We start from the raw sequence: 23,241 nt of genomic DNA, 5'->3' as shown, positions 1-23,241 counted from the left end.
TAGTATCAGACAGAACAAGGCAAATGATTCCAATGAAGATGTATGATAGAGTTCTGCTCCACAGCTAGTTTTACACACAATCTATGATTCATAAGATGTAAAATACACACAAATACAATCAATATTTTGGTAAGTGCCTTACCATAATTAAATTTTCACTTGATCATATCAAATACAAAACTGATGTAAGTCGGAACTAAAATCTTTTATAAATATTTAAAAATTTATCTCACACTTCAGCATTCCTCAGAATTACAGTCTGTACAGCCAACCTAAAAGCATTAGATAGGACAAGCTAAAAAGTACAGACATAAACTTCAGACTTCATTATATGCCATTCAGATCTATTTACTTTCCTTATAAAGAGAATTACAAAACCTCAAATTAAGAGTTTAATATTCACAAAGTTCTTTACTATGTACAGGTATTTTGATATAACCCTCTCCCACAAAGGCAAGCAGCTAGTACATAATACTGCCAAGACTCAAACCCAGTGTCTCTAACTTCAAATTCCTTATCCTCCCCTCCATTATTCCAAACATACTTAAAATCTTATTTATTTTTTAATGGGACAGACCATATTTAGTCCTCATATCCTCAGCATCAACATTATTCTTATGTTCTTATAAAAAACCAGTATAAGGTTTATAACAAATTTTGTAAAGGCATAAAGTATATGTTATTCATATGAAAACAAACATTTTACTTAGGAGAGCCCAAGAATCTATCTTGTCTCAAGTAGCATCAAAACCTAAAAATCAGAAACTATCATTCTGTCAACAAGAGACTGAGAGCTAACTAAATGTATGTCTGACACCACAAATTCTCAGAAGCAACTAGAAATTACAGAACTCTTGACGTTCACCATGACTGCTGAAGAAAATTCCTTTGGGTTTCTGAGAAAGAATACGGTTTCTTGCTTTTGAAAATATGGTCAGACTGCAGTACACACAGTCAAAACGCAGAATCTTTGAAATGGAAAAAGGAAACAAAGCACGCCAACAATGTTACTAATAATGAAACAGTTTACTGGTCTGTTTTATTCATTCCTATAAAGACACCGCATAAGTGAAAACCTATAGCTAATACATGAAACTGTTAACTGCATTAAAAAATTCAGGGAAACATTTTCCCAAGCTACATACATAATAAACAACATGAGTTTACAAAATGTCTTTCCTGAAAGCTCAAGGGCAGGATCTCCTCCTCTATATTAGTGTCATTATATGAGTTATTTGTACATATACGTATCTGAAATGCAGTACCACCACGGATTTCTGAGTATTAATGGTATACCAGCACCTCAGCCCCTTCTTCAAGTTCATTACTTTCCAAACCTTAAACACACAAACTCCACCTATCTATGCTCATCCCCTCATTAATTAACTCACTGTGATACAATCAGAAGTGTCTACATTATTAAAAAATAAACAAAATGGCACCCACTGTTAAGAATATTCAAACGATACTTAAGCAACAAATATTTCAACAGATATTATCTATGTCTTTTTCTCCAACTAAATTTCTTTCAAATACCAAAAACCAGTATTTTCTCTTAATTTAAAAATTGCTTTAAAACATAAGTATCTTTAAATTATCTGTTTAACAATGTTTACATGTTTTGGCTAATTTTCTTCAGGAAGGCAAGTAAAAGTATAGCCTATTATTAACAATACATGTACTGATCAATAATACTGCTTTTAGGGAGAAAAAGGTATTATGTTTGCACAGCACTGTCAGCAATAAAAGCCTATGATAAAACGTGTTTACTCCTTAGACACTTACAAGAGTTTTTGAAGGTATTTTACGAAGTGTCCAATAGATGGCACTAAAATGTCATATAATACCCACCCCCTTGCATAAGCAGGCTAAAATACAAGTATTACTTGTAAATAAAAGTATCCTTTGGAAACATTAATATAATCTTGCCAAATGCACTGACGGTCTCTTTACACAGTTGTACTTTTTTAACCTTTTAGGTAATATGAAATCCTACCACAAGCTAAAATCAGAGCATGTAAATAACTACAATAAATGTCAATAAAATTTTGTACAGTGTTCTCAAAACAATAAATTTTATGCCAAGGAGGTAAGTCTGAACCTGGGAACACTTAATCTATGTTAGATCTTTTAAAGGAGGTATAAGAATAAACCAGATAACCAAATCCAAAATGAATGGTTGGTACAAAAAAATTTGTGCCAGGTTTGCTATTACTCCTTAGATAGAGCATACAAAACAGTTTATTCTAACTCCTGAAAATATTAAAACTTTTTCCAATAAAAAATCACTAAATTAAGACCCTATGTGCCAAGAAGAAAAAAGCAAAAACCACACAATGAAAAATTTGAACCAGAATCCCTAAATTTGGGGAAATGGGTAAGGATGTTCATTGGAACAATATACTATAAAATAATTTAATAGAAAAACATTTGGGGTTATTTCAAATAGAATAGATTGTTTACTCTGCAATATATTACTTATTTCTCTGCCATCCTAAGATAAAAACTAAAATTACATAAAGAACTGGGTGGGGGGAAACATGGAACAGGACTAGCTAGCATTTTCAACTTCTCAACCTAAAAAAAAAAAAAAAAAAAGGTGTGTCCACGAAATCCACTAAAACTTGGGAGGGAAAAAAACCCACATCAAGTAAAGGATCCAAAAGTAACAAGTCCTTTCAAATGGTATTACCCAGAAACACTACAGAACACTGATGTCCGATCTACTTTTGATGTACAAATTATAAGGTAGTGTGGATAAAAAGGCATACTCATTAGCCCACTGAAAGACTGTGTCCAAGTTGAATTTATCTCTCTTGTTAAAGTTTCATGTCCATATCTAGGAAACAGGGATTCTGAACATATAATTCTCACTACTGATTATCATGAAGACTAAATAAAATATAATGTATATAAACCATTTAACAGTGCCTGAAATATTTTATAAGGTATTCATTAAATCTTAGTTCCTATCATCATCCTGATCTTAAAACCCACTAATTAATGAAGGCTGCAGAAAGCACAAACACCCCAAAGACCAACTATAGAGGAACAAAACCAAAAGTTTATCTCTTATCTTTTAAAATACTCCTTTAAATTCCAAGGAGAGAAACTAACACGTTTTACATTAGTTACAGTATCTGAATTTGACTGCAATTGTCCCCATTCACTGAATTAAAAAAAAGTATCAGGGCTCCCGGGTGGCTCAGTGAGTTAAGCAGCAACTCTTGATTTCAGCTCAGGTCAAGACTTCAGGGACATGAGATAGAGCCTGGGATGGAGCTCTGAACCGGGTGTGGAGCCTGTTTGAGATTCTCTCTCCCTCTGTATGCCCAAACCTTTAATATGCGTAAGTCTTAATGAGAATTCAGTATCATGAAAGGGGCTGAATATGAGGGAAAGACATCAAACCATGAATTAGCAATCCAATGCTACTTTTAATAGAAAGAAATTTTAGACAATAAGGCCAACACCTGAAGGAAGAATTTCCTATCTTCTATTTTAAGCTGAGATTACAGTCTGACTAAAATTTATCTTAGTCTATTTAATGTTTCATCATTAAGATGTACAAATATTCTGAATATATACAGGTATTCAACTGGAAAGAAGACATTCAGAGAAGAAAAATGTGCACTTAATTCAGAATTTAAGATAAAATCAGATAACTGATTACCTTATTCCTTTCCAATGCAAGCAACTTTCCTCATGAAAAAGAGGTGAATATAAAATATAACACAGAGGCCGTTTGAGTACAAAAACTAAGAGATAACCATAAAATCAGACATCCTGTTACGAAAAATGTTAAAACAGCCAGCTCAACTTCAGTTTTACACATAAAGATGTCATTTTTACTATGTCCTTATTTTCTATGAATGGTTACATTTATACTATGCCTTAGTTAACAAAATCACTTAAATCTGACCTGAACTATTCAGGTAAAAACTAGCTTAAATTTATCTCAGTTATCACTAAGAAAATAAAATAAAATAAAAAATCTATATATATCTATCTCAGTTATCTAAGGCTGAACAAACAGGTTCAGTTTTGTTTACTCTTAAGTCCTACAAAAGTCAGAATTATCACTGGAAATATCACTGATATTATCTTTATCTTAGTATCTACACAATATCTCTATCAGTACTCAGGCTTTAGATTTGTACAAATATGCACATACTTAAATATTGTTATGTATATATTTTCTACCTGCAATCAATGTCAGAAATTGAGATTACTGAAAACATCAATGTAAAATGACAAGTACAAACAATAAAATGAAGAATTAGCCTCTTTAAATAATGCTAAGTAATTATAAACTAGTATCTGTGCCACTCCCTATCCCAAAATAAGTATGTAGCAACTGTCAACACTTTCATTCAAGTTAATAATCTTTTATAATGCCTACAGTAGTCTGAACTGTCCTTGTTCTGGCATCAAATCAAAAATGTCAAGAATAAAAATCAGGACTTTTGCTTTCAACTTAAAACATTTTATTAGAACATCAAATCAAACCATATGATCAAAGGACAAGGCAAGGTGAGGTAGGAGGAGGTAAGGCTACTAAATAATTCCAATTCTCTACTAGTTATGCTAAGTGAAAGACAGTGAAGAAAATGGAAATAAACACATATAGCTAAAAGATTTAATATGTTCAACAAATACTGACACAAAAACTCTACTTCTCCTAAATAAAAATTCTCCAGAAGAGAATTCTGGAAGCAGCAATAAACAGGTCAAAGGAAGTAAGAGAAAAAAGTAACAAATAGCTAGAACCTATTCTCTCATCTCTGAATAATCTCAAACTAACTGTAAAGCAAACAATACAAAATCAAAATAGGATTATGCTTTAAATCTATGATCCAGATTTAAGAATGCAAAAATCTCATACATGACCTTTTAAAAAAGTATGAAGAGGCACACTCTCAGGTGCAGAAATTTTCAAGCGCTGTGTGTAAGCAACACACATATAAAACAATAATGTATAATACATTATTTGTTAATAAAAAATTAAAAATTAAAAAAAAAACAATAATGTGAAAGCTTTTATGACTAAGAAAAATCTGGTCAATCATGTACATTTAAAGTAACTTTAGAGAAAAAATTCAACATTCAGAAAGACTATCATGCCAAAAGATGAAAAGCGCTCTTCAGTTGTAACCAACTGTACCTGCCTTAGAAAGATGATGTGACAATAAAGATCTTTAGGTATCAAATGCTTATGTACTTTTTCTAGACCTGCTCATAAACATGTAAACCACACTACTTTAGTCAACCAATCAGTACCTTAAACTTACTGCTTATTTAGAAAGATCTAACAACACTGACAAAGGAGAGTTAATTTATATTCATTATTCTTAAACTGTCAGTAATTTAGAGTCGACACATAAGTATCTTTTAAAAAACTACTAAAAATGTAAATTACATTTCTTTCTACCCCTTGAAGTGCCTCTTTGTGTACAGCAGGAATGAACTACTACAAATAAAATACAAATATAGAAACACGTTTTTATTCCTTTCACTGATTTATTCAGTACTGTTTGAAAACCTGCTGTTCAGGCATTCACTGTTGTAGGCCTTGTTTGGAAAAGATGGTTAACCCTGTCTTTCAGAATCTTACAGTTCAAGAAATCAAGCCAACAACTGAATGGACAATTTCCACTTCAAAGAGGGAAAATTTAAATGTTGACAATATACTAAAATAATTTTAGAAAATGAATAATCTTTTTCAGGACTAAATACTATGAAGCATTTAAAAACCGAGCTTTTACTAATTAAAAGCAAAAACAATAAACTTACCAATAAGAAAATCACTGCAAAATAAAAAAAAAGGGTATGAAACCACAATTTGTAAGAGCTAATATAAGAACCTGTTAAGATGTTCAATTTCACCTGCACTCAAAGACACATAAATCTGTGTGCACATGCATGCGCTGCACACACATGACATTAAGGAATTACAGTATCCGCATTTACACACACATGAAATAATACACATTTTGCAAGGTCAACTTGACAGTTCAATAGAAATTTTAAGTATGTGTACACTGTGACATTAACAATTCCATTTCTACAAATTAAAAGCAACAACCTACACATACATTCAATGTGTGACATTCATCAACACAAGAAGTACGTACAAGGATGCTCACTACAAGCACTACTTAAAATAATCAAAAAATAAACACCCACCAACAGAAATAAAACAAACTTGTTCGTATAATAAAAAATAATGCAGTCATTTCAAATATACAGATGAACAGAAGATACCACTATAAATGCACTGATAGATGTCAAAGCTCTTCAAAAAGGAAAATACAACTAGCATATGATATGATCCCACTTTCTTTTCTTTATGTACTACTCCTGTGACATCTAAGGATCTTTTTTAAAATTTTAACAAATATTTTTATAACTTAAAACGTGACCTATTATAAAGAGTGGTAAAGGTATACTAAGAAGGACAAATCCTCAATCTGGCTGAAAAAGACCAAAATGCTACTTGGAGCCACTACTCTTAACACATTTTTAACACACCAATTAATGAATATATTCATACATAAAAATAAAATTTAAAAAAATGAACATGTTTCAAAATATCAATATAACAAAGACAAACAAGGTTAATTAAAAACTGAAAAATACTTATCACTGATTAAGACCTCAATCCTGCCTAACTAGGAAAAAGGATTCATAAACTATTTTGAAAAATCAAATTAAAAACAATGTAAGTTCAAAATACTAATGGTTCAAAGATGAAAAATATTTTTTAAAGCAACTGTGTCTTAGGTATGCATTTAATGACCATTTAAATCATTTTCAGAAGTATGTTAATTACCTGCTTTACAAACTAATTATATTTAGATTTATTTAGTCTACATATCTGTCTAGTCAATCTTAATTTTGAAAGAACTGAAAATAGTATTACTAATTCAGAATCACAACTATATTAGTTTACCATTCACAAAGCAGTAGCATATTATGACCTCTTTTACCATGACTCTTAATTTTTAAATGGTAGCCATAACTTACTGAAAAGATGAGTTATAACGTCTAAGTACTATCTGTGTACTATTTATAAATATCCCAAAGAAGTATTCTTATATTGAATAATTTAGTTCAAGACTAAATCTTATGCAACATATTTCTAACATAAAGCATGTGGCTTTGTCTGGGTATGTGCTTTTAAAAAATATTATTATTGACAAAAGCAGTATGTGCATACAGATAAATAATTTTCGATAGAGTGTACAGAAGTACAACAGGGTACAAAGTCAAAATAAGCACCCCTCCCATCCCAAACCCCTAAAGGCAGCTCAAAGATAAAGCCATATATTCTACCCCAACAAAGCACTTTTGCAACATACCTAAAGCCAAAGTCTAAGAATGTGTTATTTTAAGCAAAACTCAAAACTTAAAAGCATGGATACATGATATATAACAAAGGATTAACCGAATTACACTACCTTGTTGCAAATCCTATGTGTTTAAATATCTGAAAAGAATGAGACTGTTTATGCTATCTAATAGTTACAAATGAAACCTCTTCAAATAAAACCTATCTCAAATATGAATTCATGGTTAACATATCCACAATTCATTAAATTTGGTATCCAAATCGCTAATATCAATCTAAATACTGAACAATTCAACATCAAAAATACTTCTTCCCTTCAATAAAGAAAACTCTACAAATACCAAGAAAATACTTAAAATGACAAAGAATATGACACACAGCAACATTTTTTAAAATAGCCATTTATTTTAATACACTGTATCTTTTAATGCAATGTTTACAAAGGGCTAAAAATGATTACTTGTTTACTTGGGAGTAAAAGAGGAACTCCAAAAAAATTTTAAATAGAAAGTCCTAAGTAATTTATATGTTCATAAATTGTCATTTTTCATTTAGAAAAATAATACTCATCTCAATGATATGCAGGTTCTAGGTAAAGTATAAAGATTTATATCACGTATAAAATGAAAAGAAAAAACTAACATTTCCTGAATGCCTCCACTGTCAAACCCATTTTAAAGTCCAAATGCCACTTATACACCCATAAACATGGTTCAAGTTAAATAAATAAATAGATACACTCATTATTTAATACTTGTAAGCTAAAAATCACTAACTACTAAATGTCACCTGAGACACAGAACTTACTTAATGGATAATCAATGATCAAAACAAATAAAAATCCATAATGTTCTGCTAAAAACTAAACCTTTAAAATAATATTAAGTGCATACCCATTAAATCCAGTGACAATTTTCAGTATTCTTTCCTTCATTTCATCAAAGGGAATATATTCGACATTTGGGTTGGGAGGACCTCTTGGTTCAGGAGCTGAAGTTCTGAAATCATCCATCACTTTCTCCAGTTTGAAAATAAAATAGCCTTTAAATTGGGACCACTGAATCCTATAAGCAAAAAATCAAACAAAACACAGTAACATGTAGCTTTACAATTCTTCAACACAAAGCACAAAACAGAATATAGGATAACACTGATGCTAATAACATTAAGATCTGAGTAAGGGGCAGTGAGAATATCTTTGTTAAGTGGCAAGTACCAGGCCTATGAATCTGACTCACAAACTCCAAACTAGTTACACCAATTCTCCCCACCCCTGATCCAAATGAAACCCCAAACTCTGTTAAAAATCTTTAAAATGAACAACCTCCAGCTAAAAGCCCATTATGTACTACGTCTCATTATTAGCAACTTTAAAACATTATTTTGACTCTACTGCTCCTAACAAGTCAGCCAGAGAGGTGTTACCAGACCATCGTAAATAGGTTATTAGAAATTGGCTCAAATTCACATTTTAAATAGGCAAGTCAGAATGACTCCAGACCCGAAGCTCTTAGTATTCAAGCTATAATGCTTACATAGACAAATAAAGGTTTCTTGTCTTATATCTATGTTAAACAGCAAAATGAACTTCAAATTACTCTTTTCTTTTAGCTAGTATTTTCAGAATCTTCTATCTCTTAAAGGGTACATATCATAGGTTCTATGTAACATGTATCTGCAAAGTAAAAATATATAATTTATGTGCTTTTAATATCTATTCACTTACTAGGTTAATAAGAACACCTTTTCTCCCTGTCCTTTTAAATTTTACCACTAATATAAAAACATTTTGTGATGATACCTGCCTGAATACTCTACATTCCAGGAGATCCAAGAGTCAAGAATGTCAACCATTTCCCAAAGTTGAAAGTACAAACCATTAATGGCAGCAGATACATCTTAAACAGGTGACTACTTAAGCAAAATAAGGGAAGTGTTAATCTGTACTCTCTTCCTCCATCCATAATACTACAAACTAGGGCAGCAGTTCTCAAAAATGTATTGTAAGAGGCCAAAGCCATTTCTCATAAGAATAAGAGTTGATATTTTTACTATGTTAATATTTGTCTTGATGGTGCAAGAACAGCAACAGGGAAAATGAAGACACTTAGCAGAAATCAAGCAACAGTTCCAAACTCCTATCTACTAGTCAGTCATCACCTTCTTCACCCACCAAAAATTCACAGTAAAACAAAAATACATTTCATTTAAAGTTTAATAAAACAATAAATACTAATTTTATTAATACTCAACCTCTGAATATGCATTTTCTTAATATTCTCTGTAACAAAATGGGACAAATAATACATGAAAAATGTATCAAAATATTATATACATTTCAAGGAAAAATAGTTGAATATTGTTGCGAGCTGAACTAGCTGCTATCTTAGAAGGCAGTTTTTACTTGAAAGGACTGTCAAACAAGGCTTTTTTAGAACAAGAAAATTTGGTAGATATTTTTTAAGAAATGAAGGACTTCAAGAGATATAACCAGTAACTAAAATACTTGTGGCCAACGAAAAATTTGACTTCAAAACAGAAAGTGAAACTAGAAAATGTTTTTCAGTAGAAGCCTAGAAGGCTCCTGATACATTCCCAAGACATTTTGGAATCAGTCACTGTCGACTTAAACAGTACTATGTGACAACAACAACAAAAAGCTTGAACTATGTTCAAAATCAAAATATTTTCTGTCTCAAAGGTCACTATTAACAAGTGAAAAGGCAAACCCACAGAACAGAAGAAATACTTGCAAATCATCTATCTGATAAGGTGTTAATAACCAGGATATAAAAAGAACTCCTACAAATAAGCAAGTGGGGGAGGGCAGGAGGGCATAGAACACAACCCAGTGAAAAAATAGGCAAAGTAGTTGGACAGACATTTCTCCAAAGATATACAAAAGACCAATAACATGGAAAGATGCCCAACCTCACTAATCACTGGGATAATGTACATCAAAACCAAAACGTGACAGAACTTCACATCCATTAGGTCACCTGCTATGCAAACAGCAACAACAACAAAAACAAAAACACAGGAAACAGCAAGTATTGGCCGCCAAAGCTGTAAAGAAATTGGAACCTCATACTAGCTGGAGGGCATACAAAATGATGCAGCAACTGTAGAGAAGTGTGGTGGTTTCTCAAAAATAAAAACAAAACAAAAACAAAAACAAAGAATTACCAGGTGATCCAGCCATTCCCTTTCCAAGTAAATACCCAAAACATGTGAAAGCAAGGACTCAATCAGAACGTGTACACCAATTCACAAAGCAGTAGCCAAAAGGTGCAAAATACCATCAATCAACACACGAATGAATAAATAATGTGGTGTAAATACATGCAGTGGAATATTATTAGGGCTTAAAATGGAAATTCTGGCACATGCTACAACTTTGAAAAATCTTGAACACAATATGCTAAGTGAAATAAGCCAGACACAAAAGAACAAATTTTATGATTTCACTTACATGAGGTATCTAAAATAGAATCAGAGGCAAGGAGTAGAAAGGCATTAGCCCAGGGGCTGGGGAAAAGGTAAGGTATTACATTACTGTTTAATGAGTACAGAGTTTCAGTATGGGAAGATTAAAAAAAGGCCTGGATATGGATAGTGATGACTGTGGCACAAGACTATAGAAAAGTATTTAATGTCCCCAAGTTATACACTTAAAATGCCAAGATTTGTTATGTACATTTTACCCCAAAAGAAAAGTGTTGAAAATTGGACAAAAGATTCAAATAGGCATTTCTCCAAAGAAAATAAATGGCCAATGAGTACATTAAAAGATGACTAACATTATTATCCACTAGGGAAACACAAATCAAAGCACATTTTATAAGATACCATTTCACATCTACTAAAGGTAGCTATAATAAAAAAGTTGGGACAATAACAAGTATTGGGGAGGATGCAGGATGAAATTGGAAATCTTATACACTGTCGGTGGGAGTGCAAAATGGTATAGCCACTGTGGGAAAATAGTCTGGCAGTATCTCAGTTAAACACAGAGTTAACATGCAACTTGAGAATTCCATTCTATTAAATGATTAACTTATATGGTATACAAATTTTATTAATATTAAAAAATTTTGGAGAGGATCATGCTATTTCCATGATCACATCTTCTTCCATTCCCTGCTCTATTCTGGGAAGGTTTTGAGATAAGAAAAGGTTTTGAGATAAGGTTTTGAGATAAGGAAAGATAGAGCCCAGGGTAAGCAAACTATGGGAGCTTCAAAGACTATGATATTAACTTGTCAGACAGGAATTAAGTCCCACAAACTAAATGAATTTTATACATATTGTATTTTAAGTTTCAAAGGTATCAAAAGCAGTTATTCTGAATTAGATCCAAGAGATCCAATTCAGAAGTCACTATACCATATAGAGATGAAAAACCACTTCTACAAAAATGTCAAAAACGTAGCTTTTTGTTACACTACAACTGTGACAAAAACAAAAACAGAAAATGTTTTCATGAATATTATAGAATTTGAACACAACAATAGGCCATGAGCAAATAAACTAAGGATCTTGCAAAGAAAAAGTATTTTCTTAGGAATGTACTCATTGGTTGAGCAGAAACTAGAAACAAAAAAAACCTTATTTTTCAAATGAAAATAAAATTATTCTAAGAAGATGTTCAAAAAACACACATTTTCGGGGCGCCTGGGTGGCTCAATGGGTTAAAGCCTCTGCCTTCAGCTCAGGTCATGATACCAGGGTCCTAGGATCGAGCCCGGCATCGGGCTCTCTGCTAGGCAGGGAACCTGCTTCCTTCTCTCTCTCTGCCTGCCTCTCTGCCTACTTGTGATCTCTGTCTGTCAAATAAATAAAATCTTTAAAAAAACAAAAAGACATACATTTTCAACTTTAAAATCAAATCAATTCCTCCACATTAATTTAATATGCTTTGCTAAAATTAACTCAAGAATTTACTGAAATTACTCCTTAATTTTTTAAAGATTTTATTTATTTATTTGACAGAGAGAGATAGTGAAAAAGGGAACACAAGCAGGGACAGTATAAGAGAAGAACAGGCTTCCCACTGAGCAGGAAGCTCAATGTGGGGCTGGATCCCAGGACCCCAGACCCCAGAACCTGAGCCAAAGGCAGACGCTTAATGACTGAGCCTCCCAGGCACCCCACTCATTAATTTTTTTTAAAGTAACCTCACCTCCCTCCACTTTCTTCTTTCCATCTTTACTTTCATGCAACTTCTCCTTTAGAGAGACACAGCACTAATAAAGATACCCTATGAAATATCATCCCCACAGGAATTCACAAGTCTATACCCGCTCAAGGGCAGAAAATCTCCTATTTTCTCAGCGGGTTCTAGAACACTTCAGGGGCCAGTAACCACCATCTTAACCTCCTGCCTCTTACAGTTCCAAATTCTATTAAGATTACTTCTACTCAGCCTCAATGGTTTCTACACAAAATCTGTGTGGGAAGCTAACACAAGAGAACACAGGAGAGCCCTACTACCTCCAGGAATAGCAAATACTACACCATATGCAAATATCAAAGGGGAATACATGAAGAATGAATGAAAAAAAAAAACAAATTTAAGAGGGCTGGGTGACAAGTTCATAACATCTTCAAAAGGTAGCTATTCAAATCAGGAGATTTTAAGTGTCAGAATTTGGGGGGCCTGGGTGGTTCAGCCAGTTGATGTCTGCCTCCAACTCATGTCATGATCCCAGGGTCCTGGGATGAAGTCCTCATCAGTACCCCTGCTTAGCAGGGAATTTGCTTCTCCCTCTGCCCCTTCCCCTACTTGTGATCTCTTTCAAATAAAATCTTAAAACAAAAAGTCAGAATTTTTACATGACAGGAAAGAGCAAAACCAAGTAAATTTAATTTGAATATTGAATTACATGAGCAAAAACATGTGGCAAAAATAACATATTGTGAATTGCTTACACAACATCATGACAGCATTTTTAAAAACTTTAAAATACCAATTACTAGCTCAGAAAATTTCTGTAAGTAGGGCCCCAATCAAGGGAATATTCCTTTTTCATCATGATTACACCATACCATATTTTATCATTTAAATGAGTAAATAAAATATATCAGAGAACAGAGAGCCCAGAAATAAACCCAACACAAGGAAACATGGTATATGGGAAAGGACCGATTACTCAGGAAATACCCTAAGAAATGGTAGGACTACTACAAAATTTTACCAAAGTGTAAAAAGTATTTTTTCCAACTATATTTTAATAGCACAGTCATAAAAAACTAGAAAATAGAAACAAAATGAACACTGCCCATGAACTGTCCAGTAATTATCATTAAAATATATTTTAGTGTATTTTTCACTATTCTATTCTTATTAAAATATGGCATTCTATTTTGATAACCCTTTTTCCCCCCTATTTACTATGGATATTGTCCCACGATCTGTAGTCTCTGGTAGGATTTTTAATTTGTATCACATACAGCTGCACTATTATTTAATAACCATTTTTAATAAAATTGATTTAATAAAAATTAAGGTGCAGTAGGGATAACTTTATACATACTTTTCTGCAAAATCTTTTTTTTTTAATTTTTTAATTTTTAAATTAACATATAATGTATTATTAGCCCCAGGGGTACAGGTCTGTGAGTCGCCAGGTTTACACTTCACAGCACTCACCATAGCACATACCTTCCCCAATGTCCATAACCCAACCACCCTCTGCCACCCCCTCTCCCTCCAGCAACCCTCAGTTTTCTGAGATTAAGAATAAACACAATTTTAAAAAGAGGTTTTCTTCCAGCTGATTACAATTAAAAGTAATTGTGGTTAATATCCTAATAATAAACTTTGAAGGCATCTGTTTATTACTTTAGTATAGATTCCTTAAGTGGAATTACTGAGTCTAAAATACAAGTATCAACTTCTGATAAATGTACTTTCAACAGCCTCTCAGAAATGTTGTACCACTTTTAAGCGTCATCAGGATAGAAACACCTATTACAAAAAAAAAAAACTCTTTCATTCAAGTATTAAATTCTTTCAAAACTCCTGCACAATTTAACAGCAGAAAATCACTTTATTTGCATTTCATTTACTGCTAGTAAAATCGAGTATTTTAACCTATGTTCACTGGTCACAAGACATTTCTTTTGTGTCTGGAATAGGTCCTTTCCAATCCTCTCATCCTGGGGTTCCTCAACTTTGGCACCACTGACATGTGAGCATGGCAGTTCTTTGTCATAGGGGAAGGTCCTGTGTAGTGTAAGATGCTGAGCAGCATCCCTGGCCTCTCTCCACCTGCTTTAAGTCAGAAGCACCCAATCTCCACCCTCTCAAAAGTTGTGACAACCATAAACATCTACAAACAATGCCAAATGTTACATAGAAGACAAAAATTGTCCCCAATTAAGCAGCACTGCCCCATCCCCACACTCCTTAAAAGAAAAAGTAAACTACTAGGCAATACAAGTATGAACATAACTTTTGAATTGCCATTTTGTACTGATTGCTTAAAAAAGAGCAACTGTTTTTAACATAAATGTTGAAGTGACACTAAAATTTTTGTCTATTTGTTCCAATTTTGAAATTACCCTTGAAATATTAACACATTTTCTTGCTCAGAAAGTCCTATCTGAAGATGGCATGGTATTTACCTGCTTCAAAGCAATGAAGCTCTAATTAAATACTGAAAATGAATTTTCAAATTAAGAGTACTAAAATATCTGACAGTTGTACCCATCAAAGATCCAATTCAATGGAAAAGAAAAGCTTCAAGAGGTAACACAAATGTTCAGATAATACTCAGCATGAACCTGGGTTTCTTCTTTGGCAACTTATATATTCATGATAAGGGTTCTAACATGTTTTAAAGAGTCAAGTTACTTTTCTCTACTGACCCATCTCTCCCTACCAATTAAAGCAGAAAGTTGAAGAAACAGTGTGTCTGGTTAGCCTAATTTAGCTATCCTTTGGCCCCTTATTGAAAATCTTTCTAAAATTTATTAATATTACCAACATGAACCCGTCTGTCCCCCATGAACAGGTGACCCAAAGATAAATCTCTAACAGCAAGGCTCAGGTTTAAGAGAGACAACCAATTCAAAACTCGGAGGATACCAGAGTTTTTTTTATAGCACCAGCTTAATGGCTGAGGTGGATCTATTCTGTCCCCTACTGGAAGGGAGCAGGAGCAGCTCTTCTTACTGCTTTCACCACTACTGCTATTACTTTCCCCCACAATCCATAGGATACCAATTCCAAATTTCCATCAACAGGCAATGGTCCATTCCTTCACTGTAAAGTTTGTCAGAGCCTAGGTAGGCCCTGGGCCCTTTTTGCATTCTACCAACTCACACAACACATCAGGGGCAAACACATCAGCAGTTAGAAAACTCAGAAGATATACATCACTGATCCTCCACTAGTAAAATTAGGTTAGAAAACATGATACAAAGACAATAAACAAATAAAACATCATAAACTATTAGTTGTAGAGATTTAGTGATGGTAAACGGAACCTAGAGACAGGAAATATGAAATGTAGGCTTAGAGCTATCTAGGAAAGGCATCAGGGCAAAGGAGGATTGTAAGTTGGACTTGTAGAAGGATGAGCAGAATGCAGAAAAATAAAGTGGAAAAGTACAGGACCTAAAAGTAGGAGCTTAAAAGAGACAATTTCCCAACCATTACTGACATTTTTGGCTACACAGTTCTGTTATGGTGGAATGTCCCGTACACTGCAGGGTGTTTAGTATAGTCCCTGGCCTCTACAACTAGATGCCAGCAGCACTCCCACCGAGAATGTTGGCAACCAAAAATATCTCCAGAAAATGCCAAATGAACCCGGGGGGGGGGGGGCACTGTCCCACACACACATCAAGTACCACTGCAATACACAATTCCTCTTGTTGAGGATTACGTCGGTTCCTGAAAATCAGTAAGATCGGGAAAATGAGAACTGCCAGATCAAAGTCTCACAAAATTTGAAGGATAAAGTAATATGCATGTATATTTTTAATGGCAGAAAGAAATTCTAAAATGTAGGTGATTTGTTTAAAAAATAAATAAAACACTCACTAACATTAAAGCCTGTCTCACAAAATCATTTTCAACTGTGCAGGAAAATGTGCTGTGGAGATGTGACCTTACATTTTTTCCCCCTCAGGTGTCATCTTGTGTACTGAGAAAGGAAGAGGTAAAAAACAACAACAAAAATCTTTCCACACTGACCCACAAACTCATGTGGTGCAAAGCAAAGCAATCAGTTAATTGTTCTTCTTTTCTTTTTTACATTGGCTCCATGCCCCAGCTTTTGGGAGTCCAACATGACACTTGAACTTAGGACCCTGAAATCTAGACCTGAGCTGAGATGAAGAGTCTGGTATTTAATCGACTGAGGTACCCAGGCAGCCCGGGTTTTCTTTTTAAAAAGACTGAAATGTATGTAAATGATGAAGTAACAGTTTCTGTTACTGAAATATAAAAATGAGTTTAGGGGCGCCTGGGTGGCTCAGTGGCTTAAAGTCTCTGCCTTCAGCTCAGATCATGATCCCAAGGTCCCGGGATCGAGCCCCACATGGGGCTCTCTGCTCCGCAGGGAGCCCTGCTTCCTCCCCTCTCTCTCTCTGCTTGCCTCTCTGCCTACTTGTGATCTCTCTATCAAATAAATAAAAATTTTTTTAAAAAGTTTAAAAAAAAATGAGTTTACACATTCAAGGATGGTGGGAGATTACTGTATACTTTAGTACACAGGGTTCATCCTGGAGAATCTTGAGTTTGAAGACAAGGCTTGAAGAGTCTAACAGTATTTGTAATAATGGCTTTCAGTAGACTGGTATGTGTCTATTTTCTGCTATGTCATATACAGATTATTTCTGTTCATGTTTTGAAGTATGCCCCGGAGTTATGTGCTACTCTAAAATTACTAATTAAAGACATAATTACTTAGGAAGTATTTTTCTGCATCTTTACTCTCAAAAGGAAGAAAAACATATCATTAAAAGCACAACATATACTACAAGGACAATTTATACTCTGGCCCAAGATCTGTCTAAATACGTGGAAAACAAACACATGAACAATGAAATGGATAATCCTTCCTCAGAATGTCCATCTATATGTGATGAAGCCAAGAAAATAAACCGGAAGCTTGGCCAAGCTCCAATTTCAGCTTAGCCACTTTTTCATTTTTCATTTGACAGTTATCTAAAATAATTCCTTTGTTTCCTCATCTATAAAATGGAAATAATTGTACCTATCACAAAACTGTGAGGATTAACATTAGTGTAAGGAGACTGCATGTCAGCAAAGTAACTCACACTTAGTAAGCACTCAATGGTTGTTTTTCCTCAAGAAACTGAGGACAGGGAGAACACCTGAGAATATTACAGAACTATGCAGACAGCTTTCAAGGTGGCATTACCAAGAAAAGAATTAAAACAGTAAGCAAGACCTCTGTTAGACCACAATAAAATGGTTGGTCTTATCTTATGTACTGCTACACAACACACTAAAGATTTCAGGCAATCTCTCTGGCCTAAGAATACTCTTTAACTATTCCCTTCATTAGAGGAGAAAATCTCTTATCCAATATTCCTCTCTCCACCATTTAACAAAACTCTTTCCTTCATAACTAACTAACTAAATAAATAAATGAAGTATTGCAGCTAAAAGATAAGAGAGAATAGCAAAAAACGCCTGTGTATCACCTCGCTTTGTCAAACCTTATTTATATGTTTTGCAGTTCCTGATGAACTAGAAAATCTACTATTGCACTTTCTCCAAAAACTGACTCGACCAGGATCTCCAATGCATTGATCCTTCTACCTTTTAACTATCCCTCAACCCCTCTGACACCCACTCTCTTCATTATCCCGTTTAAATTAAACTGTGCATACAGTTGACTCTCTAAACCTCTTTGCCTTCACTGTGCTCACAAAATCAACTACACCAGTGAAATGTTATCCCCACCAAATCTGTACCCAAATCTTAATTCCAGAAGGAACACGAAAGTTACAGAAAACTGCACCACCATGCTAGGTGGACTCAAGTATACTATTAATGCTGACAGGTAATAAATTTTCCCCCAGTTTATTCACTCTCAGGCTCTTGTAGATAACTATTTTATATCATCCTCTCCTCAAACCCCCAATGAGTTCTTCCTCAACATCACACTCAATGACTTTGCTTTCTGCTTCACTTCTAAAACTAAAGCAGTGAACAATGTCCAGAGTTCCACCACATTTATCCACCTACTAGCAGGATCGCGTACATACACACTGAATTCCCAATTGTAATCACAAATGTACTATTCATTCTCTCATCTATTAACATATCAGATTCTCTCCTTTTGTGCACCTACTCAGGAGTATCACTTGGGTAATTCTCCCTTTCTCCTGTCAACTACATCTATATCTACTTTGTAATCTCTAACAGATCATTTCCATTTCCATTATGCAAATATGTCAATATTTCTATCTCAAAAATTTCCACTTAGCCTCCTATCCTCTGCATTATTTATTTGCTGTCCTTGGCAAAAAAATTCCTTAAAAGGGTTGTCTCCCTCCCGTTATCTCTCAAACCCACTCCAAAGAAGGGTTCAGCCCCACCACTAAAACTTAATCCGCTCTTAACAAAGTCATCAATGACCTCCATACTGCTAAATCCAAAGGTCAATTCTCACACTTCATCCTTAATTAGCCTATAAAGAGTACTTCACACAGATATCATTCTTCCTTAATTATATTCATTTAAGTTACTGGACTTTGTTGCTCATTTTCCCTTACAGGTTTCCCAAAGTTCTAACTCTAGAGTAACCCAAACTTGGAATAACTCTTCTTTGCCCACGCTTGGGGATCTTATCCAGTCTGGAAATTTTAAGTATCATCTATATGCCCATTATATCTCCTGTTCTCCCCATTCATCAATATAAAATTCAGTGTGTCCAAAACTGAACTCCTGATCTTTCCCATAAACTGCCCCTACCACAGCCTTTCCCACAGCATGCGTAATGAAATTCTATCTTCTAGCTGCTTAGGCAAAACCCTTGAGTCATTCTTGACTACTTTTCTCTCATACACCACAGCCTATCTACAGGAAATCCTGTCAGCTGTACCTTCAAAATATATAAAGATTATGACTAATCTTCACCACCTCCAGATACCTGAACCACTATCATTCTTCAATAATATCATTACCTTCATCTTCAACAACACCATTCGTAAAACAATCCTCTTAACACTTAAGTCTGATAATGTCACTTCTCTACTCAGAACTCCACAATGGCTCCCAACTTCAGAGTAAGAGTAAAACTCAATGTCCTTAAAATGGTCCACAATGTATTACAAAAGCTAACTCCAAACCCCTTTACCTCTCTGACCTCTTCTCACTGGTCAGTCTACACCAGCCATAGTGACCTCCTGGTTAGTCTGTGAAAAAGTAGGACACACTCTTACTTAAGTACTTTTGTGTGGAAGGATTCCTCTGGCTGGAATGCTCTCCTACTATATAAAGCTTAGTTTAACCACCCTATTTAAAATTACAAGTTCTTTTCCAATCTTAACACTCACTTCCCCTACCCTTCATATTTTTCCATTGCCCTTTCAATGAAGTAACATAATACATAATTTATTATTTACTACCTGCCCACAGATTTGTTCACCTATATATATAGAACTATATCACAGCTACCAAGAATATGTCTGACAGACAGGAAGTACTCAATAATTTTTTGGCGAATATTCTGAAGCCTGCTTTGGTGGAAATAATACTAACAACCCACCTACAGTAGAAAAAAAAAATCAGGAACATACCACATTACAAACAGATTTAGGAGGTACTGTATGTGCAACTGTTTTTGCCATAGGAGTACAAATTTGTATTTAAACTACAATGCATAACAGAAAAAGGAGCAAACACATAATCACTTATGTCAGACAATGGCCTTAGCACTTTGGACATATTAATTCAATCCTCACAACCACCCTATGAGTTAGGCAGCATTATTTCACTGGTCTTATCATCAGTATGCAACAAAGAAACAAAGAGGTTAAATAACCTGCCCATGATTGCACAACTAGTAAGTGGCAGAGCCAGGATTTTCAACCTAAGCATTTTGGCTTCAGAATCCATACTGTCAGAAAATCATGACATCTAGTGACAGGGAGGGAGGAAGGAAAGGTGGGCAAATATGCATCTCTAAGCTACTCTGTAATAGGAAAAGATGTTAAGAGTCAACCTGCCTTCAGGGAATTCACAATCTAAACAAAAAAGACAGCATTAACAAAATCTATACATACAACAATGGAAGCAAACATAAAGTATTCTACTTACTGGGCTAAGACTTGCCTACATGTAGACTTTTCTATGTATCTTAAAAAGATGAGCACAAAGGAGAGGTCCCTGTTCCAGGGAGAGGGCAACAGAGAGGATGATCACTGAGAGGATGATCCACCACAGAACTTTGAGTAGTTTAGGAAAGCAGAAAAAACAAAAGGAAGAAACTGGGGAATAGCAAATTAAGCAGAAACACAATAATACACACCTTAGAACATCATGATAAAGATTTTAAATTTTAACTTAGGTAGGAGGAGGGTGCATAAAAATTTTAACCATGGGAATAACATGATATTTACATTGTAGCAGGACCACTGCTAACAGCACAGATCAGAGACTAAACAGAAAAAGTAAACTGCAGTTTAGGGAACAATTTAGAAAAGCCTACAAAGAAACCTGGGCAAGATGAAAATGATTGCTAATGTCCACAGAACGGTAAACCCACTGTTTGAGAATCTTCATGTCCATTTCCACTAACATTGCCCTATTTCAAGTTCTCATTTCCTCTATCCTAAACTCCCACAATAGCCTCCTGATTTCCCTACCTCACCTAAATTAGACACCAGTTTAACCTAGACAAAGTTCTGCTTTATCTCTCTACTAAAAACAAAAATCCTCCAATAACTTGTAAGGTCTTTGTAAATGCATAATTCTATGTATTAGCAAGACACTCTGATTTATCCCATATACACCTTCATAACCACAGGTTTTCTCTTGGCTTTGCTCATTGTCTCCTCCAGTTGGATTGAACTAAACTGCCTCCTGTCTCAGGAAGCTATCCTTAATCCTCAGAAATCAACTTCTTACTCCGGAAGCACTTTCTTACTCCCTTAAAGCAACTATTATATTCTGCCCAGACCATAATCACTAGGTTCTAGATTTTTTTCCCTCTTGTGAGGTTCCATGAAGCTAAACATCATGCAACAGAATTTTTTCTTTCGGGTGGGAACTCTTTTGTTAGAAACACTTTGACAGGAATGTAAGCAAAAACTACGCTTCAAATCCACAACTCAAGAGATGTTAAGATTAATGAACTTCTCACAATAAAGAAGGATTCTTTCTCGCAAGTCATAGTTATAATCTCATTAACAGTTTTAAGGTAACAACTTTAATACTCTACCTGTATGAACTGAGAATACTATACATGCATGCACATATGCTTGCTACAGCTTATACCAATGAGGCTGGATCCCCAGCTCATGGCTCCCAATTTCTTAGAAAGGGATATAATACACAAAAATGAATGCTCCAGGAATCAACTCTTTCCCTGTCCGTATTTCTTAACCTCTCCCCTGCAAAAACTGGGGTCAGCCAATTGGACGTTTCACCCCAGAATGTGAAATAGGGAGAGAAAACAGACTGGAAGTTACTGAACTAAATCATTTCTATAGCAGGAACTCAAAGAAACATCCAGCAACTTCCAGTCCAGCCTGATGTACCCCATTCTCATATCCTTGGCTTGGCAGTTTAACCCAACCTCTGATTCTAAGTTCTATCTCAGAATACTTCCAAAAAATCTGTCTCTTCTCTCATTTCTTTTGGGCTTAGAGGACCAAAATCAGTTTGTTTTGCTTATAAGCAAAAAGCTTTACATTAATATGATGCTTTCAAAAAACCATATATTATTTGAGGATTAAATATTTAATGCTTGATCTTTAAGCAAAAACCTGAGCTGAGAAAAAAAGCCTCTTCTGGATTTTCAAATAACAGTGTAAAAGTTCACTTCTATTTTCTATATTCACTCCTAAATATTTTAATTTTTAAAATGCTGTAACACAAATTAATTCAAGTCTAAGCGGACACTGCCAAATGAACCATCTGAACATTCAGTCTAGCAGACTACCCACAGTATTTAGAGATTCTGGGTTTTAGTTTTGTTCTCTACATGTAATTCAGAATGTCAAAGACCCTATATGTTGTTATATACATTGACTGTCTTTATGATGATCATTACTATTAAGTAACTTTATTACTGCTTTCTTCCTTATTAGCACCTTATCCCTTGATTATAGTGTGAATATAAATATCCAATGTGTTCAAAAACCTTGATTTTCCTGGATCAGAAATTAGAACTAAACTTAAAAATGTATATAGTTATGAATTTAGTGTCTGAAGAAGGATGTACATTTCAGCCAATCATATCTATGATGTTCTTATTTTTAATGGGAGTATTAAAAATAGTATTGGGGGCGCCTGGGTGGCTCATTGGGTTAAGCCGCTGCCTTCGGCTCAGATCATGATCTCAGGGTCCTGGGATCGAGTCCCACTTCGGGCTCTGCTCAGCAGGGAGCCTGCTTCCTCCTCTCTCTCTGCCTGCTTCTTTGCCTACGTGTAATCTCTGTCTGTCAAATAAATAAATAAAATATTTAAAAAAATAGTATTATAAAAGGTAATTGCTTAAAATTAAGGCAGAGAAATTATAAACTAAGGGGCGCATGGGTGTGGCTCAGTGGGTTAAGCCGCTGCCTTCGGCTCAGGTCATGATCCCAGGCTCCTGGGATAGAGCCCCGCATCAGGCTCTCTGCTCAGCGGGGAGCCTGCTTCCCCCTCTCTCTCTGCCTGCCTCTCTGCCTACTTGTGA

At 34.6% G+C, this 23,241-nt stretch overlaps 1 protein-coding gene across 1 annotated transcript in view; it reads right to left on the bottom strand.

Moving 5' to 3' along the window:
- Positions 1 to 23,241, bottom strand: part of PPP4R2 (protein phosphatase 4 regulatory subunit 2) — a 52,351-nt gene that overhangs the window by 8,991 nt on the left and 20,119 nt on the right. Inside the window, exon 3 of the mRNA XM_059161513.1 lies at positions 8,245 to 8,415. Within this exon, the coding sequence (XP_059017496.1) occupies positions 8,245 to 8,415 (171 nt within the window). The remainder of the gene's footprint in view (positions 1 to 8,244; positions 8,416 to 23,241) is intronic.

This window comes from Mustela lutreola, chromosome 2, assembly GCF_030435805.1.
Source record: "Mustela lutreola isolate mMusLut2 chromosome 2, mMusLut2.pri, whole genome shotgun sequence".
NCBI classification, from domain to species: domain Eukaryota; kingdom Metazoa; phylum Chordata; class Mammalia; order Carnivora; family Mustelidae; genus Mustela; species Mustela lutreola.
The sequence above is the reverse complement of the archived record's forward strand: the minus strand, read 5'-3'. Positions and strand labels throughout refer to the sequence as shown.